The 24,125-nt window shown below is 37.6% G+C and overlaps 1 protein-coding gene across 1 annotated transcript in view; it reads left to right on the top strand.

Annotated features, from left to right (window-relative positions):
• Nucleotides 1-24,125, top strand: part of GPBP1L1 (GC-rich promoter binding protein 1-like 1) — a 38,873-nt gene that overhangs the window by 5,781 nt on the left and 8,967 nt on the right. The window contains exons 4-6 of the mRNA XM_006839707.1: nt 86-375; nt 13,248-13,320; nt 14,036-14,229. Coding sequence (XP_006839770.1) covers nt 86-375; nt 13,248-13,320; nt 14,036-14,229 — 557 coding nt within the window. The remainder of the gene's footprint in view (nt 1-85; nt 376-13,247; nt 13,321-14,035; nt 14,230-24,125) is intronic.

Here is a 24,125-nt window from a genome sequence, read left to right as displayed (position 1 = left end):
ACAGGGTCGCTATGGGTCAGAATCGACTTGACAGCACTCAACAACAACAAACAATATAATGTGTTACTTCTCCTTACAATTCTAGATTCCTGGCATCAGCCCTCCCTATCCCGCCATGATTCTGTGGACTCTGGTGTTTCTAAGGGAGGAGCATACTCTGGAATCACTGGGAACATATCTGGTTGGCATGGCTCTTCCCGGGGTCATGATGGCATGAGCCAGCGTAGCGGGGGTGGCACAGGGAACCATCGCCACTGGAATGGCAGCTTCCACTCCCGGAAAGGCTCTACCTTTCAAGAAAAAGCACCTACAGAGATTAGGGAAGAAAAGAAAGAAGACAAGGCCGAAAAGTTACAGTTTGAAGAAGAAGACTTTGTAAGTATGAAACTTTACATATGTAATAATACCCAAAAGATAATGCATTAAAGATAAAACCCTGTGGATAATGAGAAAAGTTTAACAAAAAATTTCTAAATACTGGTTTTTATTCTTTTTAGAAGGAAGGAGGTGATAACCAAACTTCCAGTGTAACTTTTAGCACATCTTAAGTATATTTTTCATCTTTATTCCTTTAGAATTAAAAAATACTCAATTTTGCATATAAGGTTCAACAAACAAATGTAATTATATAAAAATGTCATGTGTTAAATTTTCTTTCTATAACTATTACAAATGTTTTCCTCTCCTAGTTTTGCCCTCTAATATATAAACTGTGTTGTGTAATAAACATATGTTGTTGTGTGCTGTTGAGTCGGTTCCGACCCATAGTGATCCTGTATAGGGTTTCCGAGGAGCAGCTGGTGAGCTCGAACTGCCAACCTTGCAGTTCAAATGGCTTTACAGTCTGGCGCATTAACCCATAGTGCCACACCAGGACTCCAATCAACATATAGTTGGGTGTATTTTAATTGTGGCCAATAAAATTTAATGTTAATAATATTGAATTACATTCCTTTTGGACTCTGAACAGAAAGTTGACTTCTTAAGAATACCTTTGAAACAAAGTATTAAGTTGCTCATTGGTGTAATTTGATTCTGTTGTTGCTAAGTGCTGTACAGTCAGTTCTGGCTCATAGCAACCCTGTGTAAGGTGTCCAAGGAGCAGCTGGTAGGTTTGAATCAACAACCTAATAGTTGGTTCACAGTCCAGTGCTTCTCCTTCAGCGCCACACCAGCAGTCCCTCTAGTAGCTCCATTGTCAGTCCAGTGGGAAATGGCTTGACAAAGGGAAGAAAAATGTTAAGAAGGTATTGTCTTCATCTGCTAAGTGAAACTATACCAAAAAGTAATTAGAAAAACTGTCCAGTTTACACCTAGCTTTGCTAAATATTTACAGAAGAGACAAGTTAATATATATGTGGTTTAAGCCTTCCTAATCCTATTCTTCTCACTTCCTTTAGGAGGTTATCACCATCTAAATTTCAGTGCTTTATCATCCTCTTGTGTGTTTTTGATGGATTTTTGCTAAATGTCTATATCCATAAATAATATATAATATACTGCATGTTTTTGAGCTTTATGTGAATAGTATCTCTCATGTGTAATTCTTTTATTTGCTTAAAGTCATTTTACATTTGTCTGAGTTGATAGTTTATAGCTGTAAATCATTGGGGTCTCAGCCAGGATGTTTGCCCCCTAGGGGTCATTTGACCATATCTGAAGAAATTTTGGTTTTCATAGCTGGTGATGGTGCATACTGGCATCTAGTAAATAGAGGCCAGGAGTATTGCTAAACATCTTACAACACACACTATAACCCAAAAACAAATATCTGGCCCAAAATGTCAGTAATGCCATAGTTGAATAACCCTGTTCCAGATCTTTAATTTTTACTATTGTGTAATAAACACTTTGTTGTGTGAATATACTAAATTGATTTATTCGTTTCCCTATTAATAGAAAACTAGGTTATAAAAGATGTTTCCTTGGAGGTTAAATCTAAAGAATTGGCAACTGGAGAGGTATTAATAACTGGAGAAGGAAATGTCAAAACTAAAGTTTCTACCCAAAATTATTAATGAAAAATATGTAATTAACCTCAAAAGGGGAAACAGAAGGAAGCAAGATTACTAATTCTTGGTACCAAAGACATCTAAAAATAAGTACTTGAAAATAGAGATGATAATTGAGGTTTGTGAATATATAGAATTGCCCAGAGAATGTAATATATTAGTATGAAGGGTAGAGCCCCAGAGCAGAACCTTGGATATTGATAAGGGGTATCAAGAAGTGATTAGTCGATGTAGAAAGGGATGGATAAACCAAGATGCAGTATTAAATATTTTAGGGCCTAATTGTTTATAGCGGGTCTTCCATTTATGTGTGTGTGTATATATAAAGATTCTATAATTAAAAACTTACTTTTGTTTTAAAATAATTAATCCAACTTTTAATTAATACTTGGATAAGCACTAGATTCTACTAACAGCAAAGTTGGCCATTCAGTCCTACCACCTGCTCTCAGAAACCCTTATACAAGGTCACTATGAGTCAGGCAGAACTGAATAGACAACACACAACAGCAAAAATTTGGGCAGTTAACCCTCATTTTCCCAGAGTTGTTGTTGTTAGGTGCTGTTGAGTCAGTACTGACTCATAGTGACCTTATGCCCAACAGAATGAAACACTACCCGGTCCTACACCAACTTCACAATCCTTGCTACTCCTGAGCCTGTTGCAGCTGCCACTATGCCAATACATCTCATTGGGGGTCTCTTTTTCGCTGTCTGTCCACTTTACCAAGCATGATACCCTTCTACAGGGGTTGGTCCCTCCTGATAACATGTCTGAAGTGTGACAGACGAAGTTTGGCCATCCTGACTTGTAAGGAGCATTCTGGCTGTACTTCTTCAAAATCTTCTGGCAGTCCATGGTACATTTAATATTGTCTCTAATACCTTAATTCAAATGCATCAAATCTATAGTCTTCCTTATTCATTGTCCAACTTTTACATGTACCTTTCAGCTTTGTAGTAAGGACTAAAGATCATATATATTGAAACAATATATGTGAAGCATTTACCTTTACACATAAGGAATTTTTAAATGGTTGTTGTTATTGTAGCTACCGTTGACTCATGGCACAAGATCAGATCATTGTGATCCATAAGATTTTCATTAGCTGATGTTTTAAAAGTTCATCGTGGATTATTCTCAGTATATCTTAGTCTAAAAACTCCAGTGAAATTTGTTCAGCATTACAGTAGCACACAAGCCTCCACTCACAAGACAGTGACTTGTGCTTGAGATTCATTAGCCAGGAATCAAATCCAAGTCTCCTGCAAGGAAAGTGAAAATTCTGCCATTGAACCCCACCCCTCTGTTGCCTTTTAAATGATTCTTGTTATTCAGTACCCTAGAGTTAGTTCCCGCTCATACCAACTCTGTATAGTTCTTAAGGAACACCTGGTGCATTTGAACTGCTGGTGACCTTGTGGTTAGCAGTCCAGTGCTTTTCCTATATAGTACCATAGCTAAATATAGGTGATAAATTGGAATTTGGTATTTTGAAAGGGTTAGGGAGTGAGTCAGTCAAGAGGAAAGAGGAAAAAGAGCAGAGTTTGTGGGAATAAGATTGAGATTTGAAATCTAAAGGGTGGAAAAAAGGGTCTCTGAGCAGATGGTAGTAGTGATGGAATAGCTTTGAATCTTGCTCAAATTCTCTAATAAAATCAGAGCTTTAATATTAGGAGAAATGTTAGGATGATCGCTTTCACCACGTATGTTCAGAATTATACTGGAAGTCCCAGCGAATGCAGCATGGCAAGAAAAATAAAATGCGTATAGATGCAAAGGAAGAACTAAAACTTTATATTCCAAATGATATAATTGTTTATGTAGAAAATTCATGGTGCTGGTTGTGTCCCTTGGAGTTGGTTTCAACTCATAGCGACTCTGTATAGGGTTTCCAAGGCTGTAAATCTTCAAGGGTGCAGAAAACTTCATCTTTCTCCCGAGGAAGAGATTACTGTGAGATTAGCAGCCTGACTGGTAACTGCTATGCTACCAGAGCTCCTTGTATAAAATTCATAGGCTTCTATAAAATAATTGCAAGGCTTCAGGATACATGGTTAACATACAAAACTATCAGCTGTATTTTATGTACTAACAATAAGAAATTAGGAAACTAAGTTTTTAAAATACCTTTTGTGATGTCCATTCCGACAAGATGGCAGACTAGTCAGATGCACTGCAAGGACCCTCTACAACAAAAATATGAGAGACAAAATAAACAGATGAAAATTATGGCACCCTGAACTTCACAAGAAAAATTAGAGAAATAGATGGAGTGCTTTCTAGGAGGAAAGGCCAAGTAGGGAAGGCAGGAGAGGGCAACTGACTGGTAAGCGGCTGGCCAGACACAGCTCAATCATTTGTGAGCAGCTTTGGCAGCAGAGGGAAGCCTAACAGCAGGTTTGCACAGGTATGATTTCTTCTTTTCCCCTACACTCCCCTGGTGACCAGAAGTGTGGCCAGCTCCCACTCTTAACAACCCCCAGCATAGACCCTCTCTCCAGGAGTTTGGAGTTTCTTCCTTGGAAGCCAAACCAGTGTGAGATGGGGGCCATTTTTGCCACTTGGTGTGTCACTTTAGTGCCTGGATTCAGGTGGGCATGGCTCCAGACCTACAAAACCTACAGAGCCACCAGACCAGTATTTAACCAGTTACCCTGCTCCTAGCTACTCTGTGGTCCTAACAAACACTAAAACCAGTTCCACTGACTACTTCTGGATTGAGTGCTCTGATCATAGTTAACACTGAGGTTAATAGAAACTTGATCTAGGGCCAAGGAACTCTGTTGTCACATCTCTTCTAAGCTCCTTGACTTGAAGGAGGCCCCCAGAGATTTCTCCCCTCTGGGTCCACCAGCTGCACTGTTTGCTTTTACAAATATGACAACCCCACAATACCCAAGAGACGAAAGACAGTTTTAGCTCACATGAAGAAACGAAAAAATTACTGGAATTCCAGAATAGGAAGAGACAACAAGCACAGAGAAAATTATCAAAGAGTTGTTGAAAGAAAACTTATGTAACATTATGAAATGCAAGAAGCTGTATGAACCCAAATAGAATAGATCCCAAAACAAAGTCACCAAGACATATAATGAAACGTCACAAAATCAGAGATAAGGAAAGAATTCTGAGAGCAGCTGGAGTAAAATGATAAGTTACCTACAATGAAAAACCAATGAGACTTAGTTCTGACTTCTCAGCAGAAACCATGCAGTCAAGAAGGCAATGAGATGTTACATACAAACGCTGAAAGAAAAAAAATTGCCAACCAAGAATCATATACCCAGCAAAGCTGCCCCTCAAATACGACCTTGAAATTAGGACATTTCATTGATAAACAGAAATTTAAAGGATTTTTAATGATCAGACCAACTTCACACAAAAAATGTTTGATACAGGAAGCAAGTGTAAATTGTTTACAATTTGATGAACTTGATCTTTGCTTATGGATGTAGTTGTTCAAAATACCAACTGACAGGGAAGGAGTCTTCATATCAAGGATTAATCAAGCCTCATACACAGGGTTGATAGAGATGGGCAACTCAGACATTGGTTACCTAAAATAGGGGAAAGGAGGGAAGGACTGTAAAGGCACAAAGTGGCTGGCTTACAAGTTTCCAAGAGTGCTCTTAGTTTCAGAGCAGGCGGGGGAGGAGAATCCCCACTGAATAGTTTTCACCTTCTCTAAATAGTTCTGTTAAAAGGAGATGGGGATAGGATCTTTTCATTCAATAGTGATTGTTACCATGACTAATTGCGATTGTACAACTGTAAAGGTAGAAGATATCTAACAAAAAGGTTGTATAGTTAACCTTACAGTCCAGAAACAGAGCACCCTAGGACCATCAAGAGGGAAGAGCATGAGCGGAACATAGGATCCTAATCAGAGAAGCACAGGATACCAGAGATGGTTGCAGAGGTGATACCATGGAGAGATAGCAGATGAGGACTCTAGACCCATGGAAAGAGAAAGACTGTGTGCCGGTGGGCAAGAGGCTGGCTTGCAAAATATGCCCTACGGTTGTGTAAATGAATATATATTTTTGTGTATTTTGTGTACATCAAAAAATATTTTAAAGAATAGAGGCAAATACTATTAACCGATGGTACATGAAGGAGATTGTAATCACTGCAATGAAACAAAATATGGTTGATTGAGTGTAAAATTAATGTTCTACCATGTAAACTGTCGCTCAATTCACAATAAAAGCTTAAAAAAAAAAAGCCTAGAGTTGGGCATATATATATATATATATATATATAAAACTAAAGAGTTAAAATAAGTCAAAGGAAATCTATGGTGGGGGCAAAAAAAATTTTTTTTATGGTGATGTGGTGCTGTAGACCACAAAATCGGTTTAACCAACAAGGTTGACGGTTCAAGCTCACCAGCTACACTCCTCAGAAACCCTATGCAGGATTGCTATGGGTCGGAACCAACTCAGTGGGACTTTACAACGACAATAGACATTAATGGATAGCTGTTGACATTTGAATGTTAATTTTAGATTAATTATACTATGATGATGTAGGATAATATCCTTATTTTAAGGAAACAGATAATAGAATATTTTAAAAACAATGGCTTCAAGCTCTTGAACTTATAAATGGTTCAAAAAGTATATTTAAAATGCTAAAGAAAATATGGTAAAATGTTATCATGAGGATTAAATGAAGAGGGTTCAGAAATTCTTAGTACTATTTTTCAAACAGTTTTGTAAGTCTGAAATTATTTCAAAATAATAAGAAAAAAGAGCAACTAGGATTGAGGAAACCAAAATCCATAGTTAGGTATTCCAGCACACCCTAAAATATAAGCAGGAAAGATGAAAGGGGTAGGACATCTGATAGCCCCAGTAGTCCTAAAGTACAAATTTGGAATTATTGGAGGGCACATTTGAGAATATTATTGTTGCCATCCAGTTGATTCCAGCTCATGGCAATGTCATTTATGCAGAATGCACACTTTAAACTTTTGAAAGCAGTTCATAAGCTCGTCTTCTGAGGTGCCTTTGGGTGGGCTTGAAACCACCATTCTTTCAGCTTTTGCTTTCATTGCTTGTTAGGTACCATTGAATCGATTCCAACTCATAGCAACCTTATATTACTACACACATTAATTGCTCATATGCAAATTCAAGGAAGCTAAAGAAAATTAAAACAAGTTTCCGAGACCCCAAATTTTACCTTTTGCATATACCACCTGAATTTAGAGATCATCTCAAGAACAGGTTTGATGCTTTAGACACTAATGAAGACCAGAGAATTCTGGGATGACATCAAGAACATCATATTTGAAGAAAGCAAAGTCATTAAGAAGGCAAGAAAGAAGGAAAAGATCAAAATGAATGTCATAAAAGACTCTGAAATTTGCTGTGCAGTGTAGGGATGCTAAAGCAAGTGGAAGAAATGGGGAAGTAATAGAACTGAACAGAAAATTTCACAGGTCAAATCAAGAACATAAAGTCAAATATTATCATGAAATGTGCAAAGACCTGTAGTTAGAAAACCAAAAGGGAAGAGCGCACCCATTGTTTCTCAAATTGAAAGAAGTGAAGAAAACATTCAAGCTTTGACTTGGCAGTATTGAAGGATTCTCTGGACAAATTGATGACTTTGAGTTATGGTGTTGGAGAAGAATACTAAAAGTGCCATGGGCTGTCAATAGAACCAATAGATCTGTTTTGGAAGAAGTGCAGCCAGAGTGCTCCTTAGAGGCCAATATGGCCAAACTTTGTCTCTCATACTTTGGACATATTGTCAGGAGGGAACAGTTGTTGGAGAAGGATATCATGTTTGGTAAGATGGAGGGTCAGAGAGAAAGAGGAAGACCCCCAACGAGATGGATTGGCCAGGTGGCAGCACCGATGGACTCAAGTGTGACAACAGTAGTGAGGTTGGCCCAGGATCAAACATTGTTTCGTTCTGCTATGCAGAAGGTCGATATGAGTCGGTGCCGACTCAATGGCACCTAACAACAACAATGGACAAAATATTGCAAGATGCATGCACCATCAAAAGAAGATGGAATCCAAATCGTTTTTTATGTTGATCTTGTACCCTGCCACTTGGCTGAATCTTCCAATGAGTTCCAGTAGTTTTTTTGCTGAGTCTTTGGAGCGTTCTATGTATAGGATCATATCATCTGCAAATAGAGAGTGTTTTACTTCCTCTTTGCCAGTTTGGATGCCTTTAATTTCCCTATCTTGCCTATAGCTCTGGCTAAGACTTCCAAACAATACTGAATAGGAATGGTGTTAAAGGACATCCTTGTCTGATACCTCCTTGCAAGGGGAAGGCTTTCAGTTGGTTTTGTATATATACTCTTGAATTATGTTGAGGAGTTTCCTATCTTGCTAACTTTGTTGCATGTTTTTATCAGGAATGTTTGGATTTTGTCAAATGTCTTTTCTGTATCAATCAATATGATCATGTGGTTCTTTTCTTTTTTCTTATTTGTAGGGTGGATTACATTGATTGTTTTTATAATGTTGAACCATCTTGCATCCCTGGTATGAATCCCACTTGGTCATGTTGTATTATTTTTTTGATGTGTTGTTGAATTCTGTTGGCTTGGATTTTGATGAGAATTTTTACATCTATGTTCATGAGGGATATTGGTCTATAATTTTCTTCCTTTGTGACATCCTTCCCTGGTTTTGGTATGAAGGTTATGCTTGCTTCATAGAATGTATTAGGGAGTTTTCCATCCTCTTCTATATTGTGGAATAATTTAAGTAGAATTGGTGACAGCTCTTCCCTGAATGTTTGGTAAAACTCACCAGTGAAGCCACCTGGTTCTGGACATTTTTTGGTAGGGAGTTTTTTGATGTCCTGGTCAATTTTTTCCTTTGTTATAGGTCTGTTCGAGTTTTCTACTTCACTCGGTGTAAGTTTAGCTAGTTCGTGCTTTTCTAAAAATGTATCCATCTCCTCTAGGTTTTCAAATTTATTGGAGTACAACTCTTCATAATACTCTGTTATTATTCTTTTTATTTCTATTGGTTCTGTTGTAACATCATCCATGTTATTTCTTATGCGTGTTATTTGTGTCTTCTCCCTCTTTTCTTTTGTTAGGTTTGCCAGTAGTTTGTCAATTTTATTAATTCTTCCAAAGAACCAACTTCTTGTCCTGTTGATTCTTTCTATAGTTTTCCTGTTTTGTATTTTGTTTATTTCTGCTCTGATCTTTATTATATCCTTTCTTCTGTTGACTGTAGGTTTACTTTGCTGGTCTGTTTCTAGTTGTTGGAGATGTTGTGTTAATGTGGTGATTTTGGTTTTTTCTTCTTTTTGGATGTGTGCATTTATTGCAATAAACTGTCCTCTCAACACTGTTTTCGTTCTCATTTGTTTCTAGGAAATTTGTGAATTCAAGTTTTATTTCTTCTACTACCCAGTCACATGTAAATTTATGGAGGCTTGTTTTGTGGCCTAACACATGGTCTATTCTAGAGAAAGTTCCATGAGAACGGAAAATAATGTGTATTGTGCTGTTGTTGGTTTGAATGCCCTGTGTGCATCTCTGAGGTCCAATTGGCTAATTGTGTTGTTTAGTTCCTCTTTTTCGAGTTTCTTTCTGGTTGTTTTATCCATATTCAAGAGTGATGTGTTAAAATCGCCCACTATTATTTGTAGACTTGTCTGTTTCTTTCTTCAAATCTATTAGAGTTTGATTTATGTATTTTGGACCTCTTTCATTGGGATCATAGATATTTATTATATTTATGTCATCTGTTCAGTTGTCCCTTTAATCAGGAGACAATGTCCATGTTTATCTCTTATGCTGGTTTTTGCCTTGTTGTTGTTTAGTGCTGTCGAGTTGGTTCCGACCCATAGCGACCCTGTGTAGGGTTTCCGAGGAGCAGCTGGTGAGCTTGAACTGCCGACCTTGCAGTTCAAACGGCTTTGCAGGCACATTAACCCACAGTGCCACACCAGGACTCCATGCTTTTTGCCTTAAAGTTTATTTTATCAGAGATTAATTAGTATTGCCACTCCTACTCGTTTTTTATTGCAATTAACTTGGTATATTTTTTTCCATCCTTTGACTTTTTAGTTTGTGTAAAGTATGTCTCTTGCAGACAACCTATTGAAGGATCTTGTGTTCTTATCCATTCTGCCACTCTCTCTCAACTGGTGCATTTAATCCATTTACATTTAGTGTAATTATCGATGTTGTTGTTGTTATGTATCGTGGAGTCCGTTCCAACTCATAGCGACCCTGTACAGGGTTTCCAAGGCTGTAAATCTTTATGGGAGCAGAAAGCCTCATCTTTCTCCCACGGAACAGCTGGTAGTTTCAAACTGCTGACCCTGAGGTTAGCAGTCCAATTCGTAACCACTACGCTACCAGATCATCAGTAGGTATGGATTAATTGCTGTCATTATGTTTGTTTTTTTGTGGTGCTGCTGGTTTCTTTGTTCTGCATATCTTCCTGTGCCGAGTTCATGTTTTTTATATTCTTTCTAGTCAGTTTCTTCGTAGTTTTAATGTTTCCATGTTCCTTGGATTTTCATTTTTTTGGTATGTTGTGAAGTATTAATTTTCTTGATGTTTCCTTATATTCTTTAACTTTTCCCTCTATTTAAGACAGTCTATTTTATCTTGTAATCTACCTAACCTTTGCACCACTTGGATCTTTATTCCTATGTGTTTACCTTCTTTTATCGTAATTGTTTTGATCATAGACTGACCTCCCATATCCTCTGAATTTGTTCTTACAGTTTTGTTCTGTTCTTGACTCTTCCATTTGTCAATTGAGTTCTGGGTGGTGCTGCTACATATGTCAGTCTATGGTTGTTGTCTATTCTTGTTGGTCCTCAGTCCACAGAACTCCCTTTAGGATGTTTTGCAGCACAGAGTTGGCTTTGGCAAAATCCCTGAGTATCTGTTTATCCTGGAATGTCTTGATTACACCATTGTATTTGATTGACAGCTTTGCTGGTTAGAGGATTCTTGGTTGGCAGGGGTTTTTTTCTTTCAAGGTTTTATATATGTCTCCCCATTGCCTTCAGTACGTGTTGCATCTCAGTGTAAAGAAAACAAATATCTTCACCATTGGGCCAATAAACAACATCCATATAAATGGAGAAAAGATTGAAGTTGTCAAAGACTTCATTTTTCTCATATCAACTATCAACACTCATGGAAGCAGCAGTCAAAAAAATCAAACAATGTATTGCATTGGACACATCTACTAGAATTCCAAAAGAACAAATAGATCTGTGTTGGAAGAAATACAGCCAAAGTACTTTAGAAGTACTTGGAAGCCTGGCAGGCCAAAGGTCGTCTCTCATACTTGGGACATATTATCAGGAGGGACTGTAACTGGAGAAGGATATCTATGTTTGGTAAAATGGAAGGTTGGAGAAAAAGAGTAAGTCCCCCAATGTTCTGTTGCTTCAACTAAGTGATATTATAAGAATGTTTGTCTTAATCATTTGTTTTATACAGTGTTCTCTGTTATTTATTACAATTTGTAAGTGTTTAAAATCAGTAGAAAGAGATCAAAGCTATCACATCAATAGGAGCAATTTCTCTTAGAACACTAGATGGAATGTGATCAAGAACTCAATCCTATTAAAACAAGAAACTAACCATAACTCTTATCCATGGGGATTCATTCTACTGATACTATTCCATCTGGAGTAATAGTCCGTCATCTGTTTGTCAGATTCTGTCATTGCTTTATTATTTACTTAATGAGTTTTGATAGTTTGTATATGTGCATGTGGTTCTATACTAGTGTTTTTCCAACTTTGGTTGCTTAAAAACTATATACTTCCTGGAGCCCCACCCCTTGGAAATTTTGCTTCAGAAGTTTTGAGTCAACTCTGAGCATTGTGGATGTGTGTGTTACAAATGATTATTAAGCCCAGCCTATTGCTATTAACAATAGACGACCTAATAACTGGGCCTGGTGTGGCGGTATGAGACAAAGCACTCAGCCACAAGGTTTGTTTGAACTGCAGGTTCAACTGTTCAAGCTCACTAGTTGCTCTTTAGAAACCCTATCTATACAGGGTTGCTCTGAGTCAGAATCAAATTGACAGAACTCAACAACAATACTACTGCTATTAATGGAGTCCTGGTGTGGCACTGTAGGATAAGCACTGAGCCTCAAAGTAGTTCAGCCTCACGAGCCACTCCTCCGAAACCCTATACAGTGTCACTGTCATTCGGAACCGACTCAACGGCAGTTAACAACAGCAACATTGCTATCAACACATATATATTTATCCTTTCCCTTGTTTGTTTTTTTCTCTGTTCCTGTTGCCTTCATTATGCTCCTAAACTATGGAATTGGTCTCCTAGTTGATGTTTAAATCTCATAAATCATTCTTCAAGATACTGTCAAACTGAATGTTGTGCACATATGATTGCATAAAAGATGGTTGGTTCTCTGTTGTCTACACAATAAAATTTCAAACTCTCTAAAAGATAATCCTAAATCTGGCCTACTTCCCAGATTTTCTTTTTGCATAGAATGGTCTTTTTCTTTTCTAGCATTAATCATGCTCAACAGTTTACAGATCACTGAATATTCTGTTCTTGCTTTGATTGTCCTTGACATATCTTTGGAATCACTCATTCTCCAGCTTTGGAGTTCCTCTTTAAGAACTCTTCTCTGTCGTCACCCTTAATGAGACCTTTTCTAGTACTATAACTCTTTTTAAAATGGAATGAATTATTCCTTCCTTTGTATTCTTTCTTCTGCCTCAGTGTTAATTTTTAACATAAGACTTGTCCAGTAGCTCATCTTTCTCTCTGTGACTCTAACGAGGATATGAAGTAACTATTCCTAACTGCCTTTGTATGGCATATAGTATGTCTCTGCTCTAAAGCTGTCTTAGAAATGTAGTAAATACCACCACTCACCAGATTGTCCTCTTTATATCTGAATAAACTGGTCTATACTCTTAGTCATTTAACTTTTTTTGCCTCCTTATTTAGTATATGTATTCTATAAGAATTAGAACTTTTACATTTAGTTTTTTTTTTTTTTAATCCCTCTTTTGTAAAAGGAAATGGAACCTAAGTGATTCTAAGATTAGCAGACCTATGTTGATTTTTGCATTTCAACATTTTCTATTTATTTGTTACAATTCTGAATACACCTTAGTAAATACTGTTGATATCATTGGTGATGGCTACTTTGCAACAAAAAAACAAAAAACGCCAAAATGATTGGCTTCCTTTATCAACTATTAATATCACTTTTTTCTAGCCTTCTTTGAATCCAGAAGCTGGCAAACACAATCAGCCATGCAGACCTATTGGGACCCCTTCTGGAGTGTGGGGTAGGTAGATTTTTGCCATTTTAAAAGTACGATTTTTTTTATTATGAGGCATAGGAGCAATAATCCTTGATTTCTTGTTTTTTATCATCTCATCTATTCCTCATGGTAACAAATACCTGTTATCTCTTCACTATTCTAAGTGGCTAAAAGTATAGCGGTCACTATGTCCCTAAAATGTAATCACTGTAGTAGAGTTAAAATACAGGCAATTGCGAGTTTGTAGATTTCTAAATTTGGAAACAGATTATAAATAAAGGGAGAAGAATATATAGAATAAAAATAATTATAAATTAAGATTGCTAATTCACTTTGTAAAAAATTATACTTTGTGTTAGGGATTATTTGTCTTATATGGTAGTGTTCTGCAGTATTATTTTCTGAGCTTTCCTTCATGTTACTGAATATTCCCCAAACATGTGCTTTTAATGGCTATACAATGTCATATCCTATGACTGTAGCATTTTGTTGAACCAGGTTCCAATTCTTGAATATTTTTGGACAGATGTACTTGATATTTGTTTTTTAGGTTAGAAGGAAAACATAAACACATTCATGCTTATTGTATGTATGAGGGGGCTTCAAAAAGTTAATGGAAAAAATCCTTCCATTCATACAACTGTCATATCTTCATTGAAGTGAGGCCTTCAGATATAACTGTGCTTGTGTTACGCAACAGATTTGATACTGTTTTATCTTTCCACTACTATATTCACAGAAAACCCACCTAGTGCCAAGCAACCCTCCAAGATGCTGGTCATCAAAAAAGTTTCCAAAGAGGATCCTGTTGCTGCCTTTTCTGCTGCATTCACTTCACCAGGATCTCTTCATACAAATGGGAACAAATCATCAACCATGGTTCCGAGTGTCTATAAGAACCTTGTTCCTAAGCCTGTACCACCACCTTCCAAGGTATAATTTGGAGTCAGTATAAGAACTTTGTGCAACAGAAGTTTGAAAAAAATCAGTGGGAGTAAAGGTAGAAAATGTATTTTTTCCTATTGAGTCACTCACTAAATATTCATTTGGTATCTACTTTGGATATTTAATACTGTACTGTTCCCCTACTCCCTTCTGCTACCATTTAGATGCTTTGCAGGTTTCACAGATGTATTATCTTATTCATCTCATAAACTTGCTTCTCCTAATTTGCTGTTCCCATTAATTACATCAGCATTCATCTGATGACTTCCCTGAATACCTTGACTTCTTTTACTCATTCACTTCAACCAAGCAGTTACAAAGTCTTGTCAGTTACTCCTTTTATGCTGTCCTAGTTTAGGCCTTTGTTATCTTGTATTTTTATTATAGTGTACCCTTATTCATCTTCATCTCGATATTCATCTTCCACTTTGACTTCGAATGACTTCCACTCTTCTAAACTTTGAATCTCTCCCTTCCTAAATCACTTCAGTGGCTCCAAACCATTTATACCAGGGGTCAGTCATCATGTTTTTGTTTTAAAGGGCCAAGTAGTAAATATTTTAGATTTTCTGACCGCATACAAGGGAACTTCAAAAAGTCCATGGAAAAATGTCTGTATCTTTCAATTCAATTTTTCCATGAACTTTTTGATGTCCCCTTGAATAATCTTTGATATACATCCTTTTACTTTCCTATTTTTTAAAACCCTTTTTTAAAAAATGTAAGTTTCACTCTTAGCTCTACGTGTTGTATAAAAACAGGCCTGAAGCCAGATTTAGCCCATGGGTCATAGTTTATGAACTTTATAATAACATTGTCCAAATTCCTTAGAAATAATTCTGAGTCCAGTCATCTTTTATATCTTACTACCCCTTAATCCTCTTATCTGGGAAATTATTCATGCTCCAAGCTCATGTTGGAATCTTGGTATGGTGTTATAGGATAAGCACTCAACTGATAGGTCCCCAGTTCAAACTCACCAACCACTCCTCAGAAACCCTATAGAGGGTCACTATGGGTCGTAACTGACTTGACAGCACTTAACTGCAACAATAAGATGCTCACATCGTCCTTAAAGCTCATGTGGATCTCTCTGAATTTTGATAGTTAAGTACTTGCATCTAAAGATCCCTTTAATTCTTTTGCTTAACATTATGTCTCTTATCATTGTACTATAGTGCTTTATTGCATGTTTCTTCCTTTGATTATAACCTCCATAAAGGTGGGGTAGTTTCATATTTATTTGTCCTTACCATTCACATGTAAGCATATAATAATTGTCTGAATTCCCAGTCACCAAAAGAACACATAATTAAAATTTGCTGTGTCACTTGGAGAAAAACCAGTGATCTTTCCACTGTGATTGACGCTTATAGCAACACACAAAAAAGTATATCAGTTGTGACTCATCATGAATGAATATAGTCTAATTGAGATGATATGATGTAATAATATACAATGTCAGCTGATAATTATGAAATAATAGCAGATTCCTAAAATTAAAAGATTTAATCATAAGACTTTCGGCAGGATGGCAGACTAAGCAGATGCACTGCACAGAATCACTATAACAATATAACAAACAGACCAGATGAAAATCCTGGAACCCTGAACTGCAGAGGAAAGGTTAGAGAAGTGGATTGAGTGCTTGCTTGGAGGAGATGTTGAGCAGGGAGGGGAAGAGGGAAACTGACTGGTTAACAGCTGACCAGACCCATAATCACCATCTTGAACTTTTGTGAGTAGCTTTGGAGACAGGTGACCTAGCAGAGCAGATTCACATAAACTATAGAAAAGCAATGATCCCTTCTTTGCCCCTATACTACCTTTTTGACCAGAGGTTAGGCCAGCTGTCACCCTCAGCTACTTCCAGGAGTTCAGAGCTGTATGGTTGGAACCCACACCAGTGTGAGGCAGGAGTGGCTGCAGACTTTGGTGCCTGGATGCAGGCAGGCTCCAGACCTACATGATCCACAAAGCCATCAGACTAGCACTAATGTAGCAGAAATACTCATAATCAACTATCCTGCCCCCAGTTGTCCTGTGGTCCTAACAGACACCAAAACTATCTTAATCAAGGCCTTCATGAACTATTGTTGTTGTTGTTAGGTGCTTTTGAGTCCGTACCGAATCATAGCAACCCTATGCACAGCAGAATGAAACACTGACCGATCCTGGCCCAACCTTAGTACTGTTGCCACGCTTGAGTCCATCGATGCTGCTACTTGGCCATTCCATCTTGTTAGGGGTCTTCCTCTTTTTCTCTGACCCTCCACCTTACCAAATATGATGTCCTTCGCCAGCGACTGGTCCCTCCTGGCAATATGTCCAAAGTATGAGAGTCGAAGTTTGGCCATCTTGGCCTCCAAGGAGTAGTCTGGCTGCACTTCTTCCAAAACGGACCTATTATTTCTTTTGGCAGCCCATAGCACTTTCACTATTCTCTTCTAACACCATAACTCAAAAGTATCAATTCTTCCTTATTAGCTGTCCAGCTTTCACATGCATACGAGGTTATTGAAAATACCCTGGCTTGGATCAGGCGCACCTTAGTCCTCAAGCTGACACTAAATAGGTCTTGTGCAGCAGATTTGCCTAATGCAATACATCATTTGATTTCTTGACTGCTGCTTCTGTAAATGTTAATAGTTGATCCAAGAAGAATGAAATCCTTGACAACTTCAAACTTTTCTCCACTGAATGTTGTTTATAGGTCCAGTGGTAAGGATTTTTGTTTTCTTGATATTGAGATGCAATCCATACCGAAGGCTGTGCTCTTTGATCTTCATCAGTAAATGTTTTAAGTCCTCTTCACTTTCAGCAAGCAAGGTTGGTTCATCTGCATAGTGCAGGTTGTTAATGAGTCTTCCTCCACTCCTGATGCCATGTTTTTCTTCATATAACCCAGCGTCTCAGATTCTTTGCTCAGCATACAGGTTGAATAAGTGTGGTGAAAGAATACAACCTTGTCGCATACCTTTCTTAATTTTAAACCACTCAGTGTTCCCATGGTTTGTTCGAACAATGGCTCTTGGTCCATGTACAGATTCCTCATGAGCACAACTAAGTGCTCCGGAATTCTCATACTTCGCAATGTTGTCCATAGCTTGTCATGATCCACACAATCGAAAGCCTTTGCATAGTCAATAAATCATTGGTAAACATCTTTATGATATTCTCTGCTTTCAGCCAAGATCCATTGGACTTCAGCAGTGATATCTCTCGTCCATGGCCTCTTCTGAATCCGGCTTAAACCTCTGGAACTTCTCTGTCAATATATGCTTGCAGCTCTTGGACCTCCTCATTTCTTCCAAATGCTTCCATAGCATCTCTGAAACGGTGGAGAACAAGTTTCAGTGTCTCTTCTGACATCCATTTTGACCTTTTCCTTCTTTCTTGTCTTCTTAATGATTTTTTGCTTTCTTCATGTATAATGTTCTTGATGTCATCCCACAACTCTTCTGGTTTTTGGTCTTTAGTGTTTAATATATTAAATCTGTTCTTCAGATGATCTCTAAATTCAAGTGGGATATATTCCAGGTCATATTTTGGCTCTCGAAGACTTGTTTTCATTTTCTTCAGCTTCAGTTTGAATTTGCATATGAGTAATTAATGATCTGAACCACAGTCAGCCCCTGGCCTTGTTTTCACTGTTGATATGGAGCGTTTCCATCATCTCTTTCTGCAAATGTAGTCAATTTGGTTTCTATGTATTCCATCTGGTGAGGTCCATGTATATAGTCATCTCTTATGCTGTCTAAAAAAGGTATTTTAATTGAACAAATCATTGATTTTGCAGAATTCTGTTATGCGATCTCCAGCATCATTTCTGTCACCACGGCCATATTTTTAAACTACTGATTGATCCTTCCTCTTTGCTCCCAACCTTTGCATTCCAAACACCAGTAATGATCAATACATCTTGATTGCATGTTTGATCAAGTTCAGATTGAAGAAGTTGGTAGAATTTTTCTATTTCATCCTCACTGACTTTAGTGGTTGGTGCGTAAATTTGAATAATAGTGCTATTAACTGGGCTTCCCTGTAGACTCATTGATATTATCGTATCATAGACAGCGTTGTACCTCATGACAGATCTGGATATGTTCTTTTTGACAATGAATGCAACACCATTCATCTTTAATTTGTCATTCCCGGCATAGTAAACCATGTGGTCATCAGATTCAAAATGTACCAGTCCATTTCAGCTCACTAATGCCTAATATAGCAATGTTTATGTGTTCCTTTTCATTTTTGACAACTGCCAATTTTCCTAGATTCATACTATGTACATGCCATGTTCCAATTTTCCATGGATATTTACAGCTGTTTCTCTTCATTTTGAGTTGTGCCCCATCAGCAAATGAAGGTTCTGCTGGCTTTTCTCTCCCGGGCTTTACTCCATTTCCATCTTCATGGTCAACTCTACTTTAAGGAGGCACCTCTTCCTCAGTCACATTTTGAATGCCTTCCAACCTGAGGGGCTCATTTTACGGCACTATATCTGACATTGTTTCTCTGCTATTTATAAGGTTTTCAGTGATTAAATATTCTAAAGTAGTTCGTCACTCCTTCTTCCTAGTCTGTCTTTGTCTGGAAGCTCTTCTGAAACCTATCCACCAGGGGTGACCCTGCTGGTATTTAAAATACCGGTGACATAGCTTTCAGAATCACAGCAACTCACAAGCCACCATAGTACAACAAACTGACAGACAAGTGGTGAACTATTGAGTACTCTGAAAATAGAAAATCCCTATGCCTATAAGGAGCTCTGGTAGCGTAGTGGTTACGAATCGGGCTGCGAACCTTAAGGTCAGCAGTTCGAAACTACCAGGCGCTCCGCGGGAGAAAGATGAGGCTTTCTACTCCCGTAAGGATTTACACCCTCGGAAACCCTGTACGGGGTCGCTATGGGTCGGAACCGACTCGACGGCACTTAACAACAACAACAACATGCCTATAGAAGGAGTTCTGGTGTGGTGCTGCATCAGACTGCAAGATCAGCTGTTCAAACTCACCAGCTGGTCCTCAGAAACCCTGTGCAGGGTCGCTGTTGGTTAGAACTGACTCAACGGCACTTAACAACAACAACAACATGCCTATAGAAAGTTCATCTAGGGCCAGGAACACTGCCTTGACATTCTTCTTAACACTCACCTCCTGAGGTCCTTAGTTGGTAGAAGCCTCCCAGAGTTTGCTCCTCTCCACTGTTTGGTTTGGTTTTTTACTTTTGTTTATTCTTCTTTTTCTCTTATTATTCTCTTAAATTTTATCCTTTCTATCTCTGATTTTGTTTTTCCTTCCTTTCTTCTGTTATCATTTCCCCTCTTTTACCTTTTGATCATTCTTTACTAATATCTACTGTCTTTCTTTTTTCATCTTCCCTCTCTTTGATTTTTCTGTTCTTTTAACTTTATTTTTAATTTCCTTTTATTTTCTCTGTTATTTTTCTCTTCTATAGCTCCATTTTCATTCTCTTAATCTCATTTTATTCTTTCTTTTTCTAGTTTCTGCCTGTATTTATTTTTTTCTCCTTTTATTATTTTCTCTTTTCATTTTTGGCTGATTGTATGTTTATTCTTTTAGAGGGACATTTCTCTTTCCCACCCGACAGGAGACAGCAACCATGCCCATACAGGACAACCACAGCCATGTTCTCTGTGGCTACACCCATTGGGCAAGATTCAGTGACAGCTCATATACCACCTGATCAATAATAGACAGCAGCCAACACTAGCTAAAGCCTCCCAAAACTGAGGTGTGCAAGTGCAAACCAGGCACACGCTTCTATTCTCTAACTATACCCACAGGAGACAGATGACGAGAGCCTAAGGAGACAGCAACATACAATTAAGTAAGTATAAATATGACAACACCCCAACGTCCTGGAGACAACAGGCAATTTTAACTCACACAAAGAAAATAGAAAGACACTTAAATGACTAAGACAGAGAGCCAGAAAACATTTCTGAAGAAGCAGAGGTAATGGAGCAAACTGAAAAAGAATTCAAAAGAATTAAATTTAGATACCTTCAAAGGATTGACAGAAAGATTGAGGAAAGCAAGGATAACACAGCAAAAACTTGAGAATTCAGGAAAACACCACAATATCAAATAAACAAAATAAATGCAAATTTTGAAACAGTGCAAAGCTGCAATTAGAAATTAAGATGATTTCTAAGATCTCAGAAATGGACAATACATTGAAAAGGCAAAAGAGGGATTCAAAGCAATGGAAGCCCAAATCAGTCAGGTTGAAGTTAATCTCTTAATTCTAGTATGCTCGAAGAACAATTAAAAAAAAAGATTTAAAGCCAAAGAGTTATATAGGACATAATAAAGAAGAATAAATTAAGGTGATTGGAATTCCAGAATGGGAAGAAACAAATGTTTAGAGAAAATTTACAAATATTTGTTAGAAAAAAAAGTTCTATAATGTCATGAAAAATGAGAAGATAAGCATAAAACAACCTGACTGGACCCCAAACAGGTTAGATCCCAAAAGAAATTCACCAAAGCATATCATAATCAAACTTCCCAAAACCAAAGACAAGGAAACAATCCTGAGAGCCGCTCAGGAAAAAGGAAAAGTTACGTACAGCAGAGAAACATTGACTGACCTTGGATTTCTCAGCAGAAATCACCTAGGCAAGAAGGCAATTGAATGATGTATACAAAACTCTGAAAGCAAAAAGATCGCCACCCAAGAATCATATGCCCAGCAAAGGTGTCCCTCAAATATGATTGCAAAATTAGGACATTACCTGGTAAACAGAAATTAACAGAATTTGTAATGACTAGACCAACTTTACAAAAAATGCAAAAGGGTATTCTTTGGATTGAGAACCAAAAACAGTAGACAATGTGAGATTACCATATATGACAACAAAAGTCAATCTCAGTATAAAAGTAGTTATAGTAAAACACCACCATTCATCTAGCAGTTTGTTGTACTGTGGTGGCTTGTGTATTGCTGTGATTTTGGAAGCTATTCCACATGTATTTGAAATACCAGCAGGGTCACCCACAGTGGACAGGTTTCAGCTTGGGCTACCAGAAGACAGATTAGGATAGAGGAAACACATGCTGCTTCCAAATATCTACTTACTGAAAAACTTGTGAATAGTAGTAGAACATTGTCAGTACCAGAAGATTATTAGACATAGTGTCGGAAGATGAGCCCCTCAGGTTGGAAGGCACTCAAAATACTACTGGGGAAGAGCTGTTTTCCTCAAAGTAGAGTTGACCATGGTGATGCGAACGGATTAATGCCTTTAAGGGACCAACATTTAATGATGGGGCACAACTCAAAATGAAGAGAATGTAAACATCCATTAATGGTCCGAACATGGAATGTATGAAATATGAATCTAGGAAAATTGGAAATTGTCAGAAATGAAATGAAATGCATAAAGATGGATACCCTAGTTTTTAGTGACCTGAAATGGACAGGTATTGGCATATACATTTGAATAATAATAATATTAACTGGTCTTCTTTATAGGCATATGACTATTAACCCTATCACTGACAGCAATCTACTTCATGATTGATCTTGAAATTGTTTTTGACATTAAATGTGTACCTTACCACTGTACCTTATCAGTTTGTTATTCCAGGCATAATAGACTCCATGATGTCAACTCAAAATGGCTAGTACCTATCCATTTTTCACAAGGAGCTCTGGTAGCATAGTGAACTGCAGGGTCAGCAGTTCGAAACTACCAGCAGTTCCGCAGGAGAAAGATAAGGCTTTCTGCTCCCGTAAAGATTTATAGCTTCAGAAACCCTGTGCAGGGTCACTATGAGTCGGAACCGACTCCACGGTACTTAACAACAACAGTGCCTAGTATATTGATCTTCAAGGGTTCCATTTCATTTTGACAACTTCTGGTTTTCCTAGATTTATATTTTTTATATTCCACATTCCAGTTACTAATGAATGTTTGCAGCTCTTACTTTTCATTTTGATTGTTCACACACACACACAAATGAACAGAGGTGCAATGGGACTAAAAGAGAGCGAAGCTTTCAAGGGAATTTGAGGTGCAGAGGAGAAAATTGGGGAGCGCCTGGGTCCACTTATTTCATCCTTCTCAGCTCAGTAATAGAAGAGAAGATCATTTGAAATGGAGAGAGTTGGGATTGGTTTGTAGTTGGGCAGAAAGGAGAGGGCATCTTTTAAAAATTAAACTGTGGCTTATTTGCATCTTAAGGCACTCTGGTAAAGTAGTGGTTATGAGTAGGACTGCTGACCTCAAGTTCAGCAGTTCGAAACTACCACCTGTTCCGATGGAGAAAGATGAGGCTTTCTGCTCCTGCAAAGATTTACAGCTTCAGAAACCCTATACAGACTCGCTGAGTCAGAACCAACTCCACAACACATAACCACCACCCCTGATTTGAATTTAATTTACTTAATTAAAAAAAAATAATCTTACCTAATAAAAAGGGGCATGTTTGCAATAATGGTAGTGTTTAAGAGTTACCAAAAATCAAGATTAAATTGGAATTTAACTGGGCAGTGTTATTGGTACACTATTGGGTGTACTGTTCTCTTAAAGAAATTTTGTATAGTACTTTGACAAAAATCCAAAATTTTCTGTTTTCTGAGGTGGCAGTGTTAAAGACAAGACTCCAGTTGACAACTGACAATTCTCAGGAAATCACAAACAATCTTTAATAGTTAATATGACAAATCTTGGGATTTTCATTAGTATAAGATCCCTGGTGTGGTGCAGTTGGATACGCACTGTACTGCTAACTGCAAGATTATAGGTTCAAACCCACCAGCCACTCCTTGAAAACCAACTCAAGAGCACATAACAAGAAGGAAATTAATTTTTGTTTTTGTTTGGTCATCGTCTCTCTTACTTGCTTACATGTTCTGTTTGGAGACAATGTAGGATACTGAAAAAGAAATGTCTATTATTGGTTGAGTAACTTTGGTGTAATTATATTACTTTCTTTTATACTCATCTTTATTCTCTGTAAAAATAGGAAATTTTAATTATTATACTTGATGGCATTGTTAAAGTTTAAAATGCTTCAACAAGCATCTGGTAAATGGTAGTTACTTTCCCAAAGCTTATAGTATCCTCTTTGTTGTCCATAAACTAAAAAGGCACCCACAAAATGCATTCTTTTCAGTCAGTTTCTTTTTTTTTTCCTGGATGTCTCTTGGTTCTAATTCTTGCATCCTGGAAAAACAAATTAGAAGCTTTTTAGTTGCTTCAGTCCTATTCTATTGACTTGTCATTCTTGGTCTTCTCAGTACACTTGAATCAGAAACAAAACAATGTTTTAATTATCGTATTCCAGGTAAAGTATACTATCATAATTGGGGCCAGGGTCGAGTGACAGAATAGACCCCCAGGCCCCCTTGGTGCTGAGCAAAAGCAGGGTCTCTGAAACAAACCAATATTTTCCATTGTAGCCTGGAACTAGTCTCCTAGCCTCTTTCCAACTAAGATCCTGGAAAACAGCATTTTTCTTTTAGCTTTGTAGGCTATTAGGGTTATATCAGAGGTTAACAAGCCCACCATAAAAGAAAACATATGGGTCATGTAAGTTTAACAAATGTTATAAATCATATCTGGAGTAGTCCTAGTGTAGCTCTATGGACTAATGCACTGGACTTCAAGGTTGGTTTGAATTTCAAGGTCAGTGGTTCAAGCTCATCAGCTGCTCCTCAGGGTCATTATGAATCAGAACCAACTCAACAGCACTTAATAACAGCAAATAGATCATCTCTACCTCTCAAATTCACATGCCAATAAAGTGTTTTGAGATGTAGCATAAATAAAGAAACCTGTTGAACTTTGCTTACCCCAGCACGTCTAGGGTTGTTGAGCTACAGCTCATTTTGAAAAATACCCTTCTTT

The sequence above is a fragment of the Chrysochloris asiatica genome, unplaced genomic scaffold (assembly GCF_000296735.1).
Source record: "Chrysochloris asiatica unplaced genomic scaffold, ChrAsi1.0 scaffold00026, whole genome shotgun sequence".
Classification (NCBI taxonomy): Eukaryota; Metazoa; Chordata; class Mammalia; order Afrosoricida; family Chrysochloridae; genus Chrysochloris; species Chrysochloris asiatica.
The sequence above is the reverse complement of the archived record's forward strand: the minus strand, read 5'-3'. Positions and strand labels throughout refer to the sequence as shown.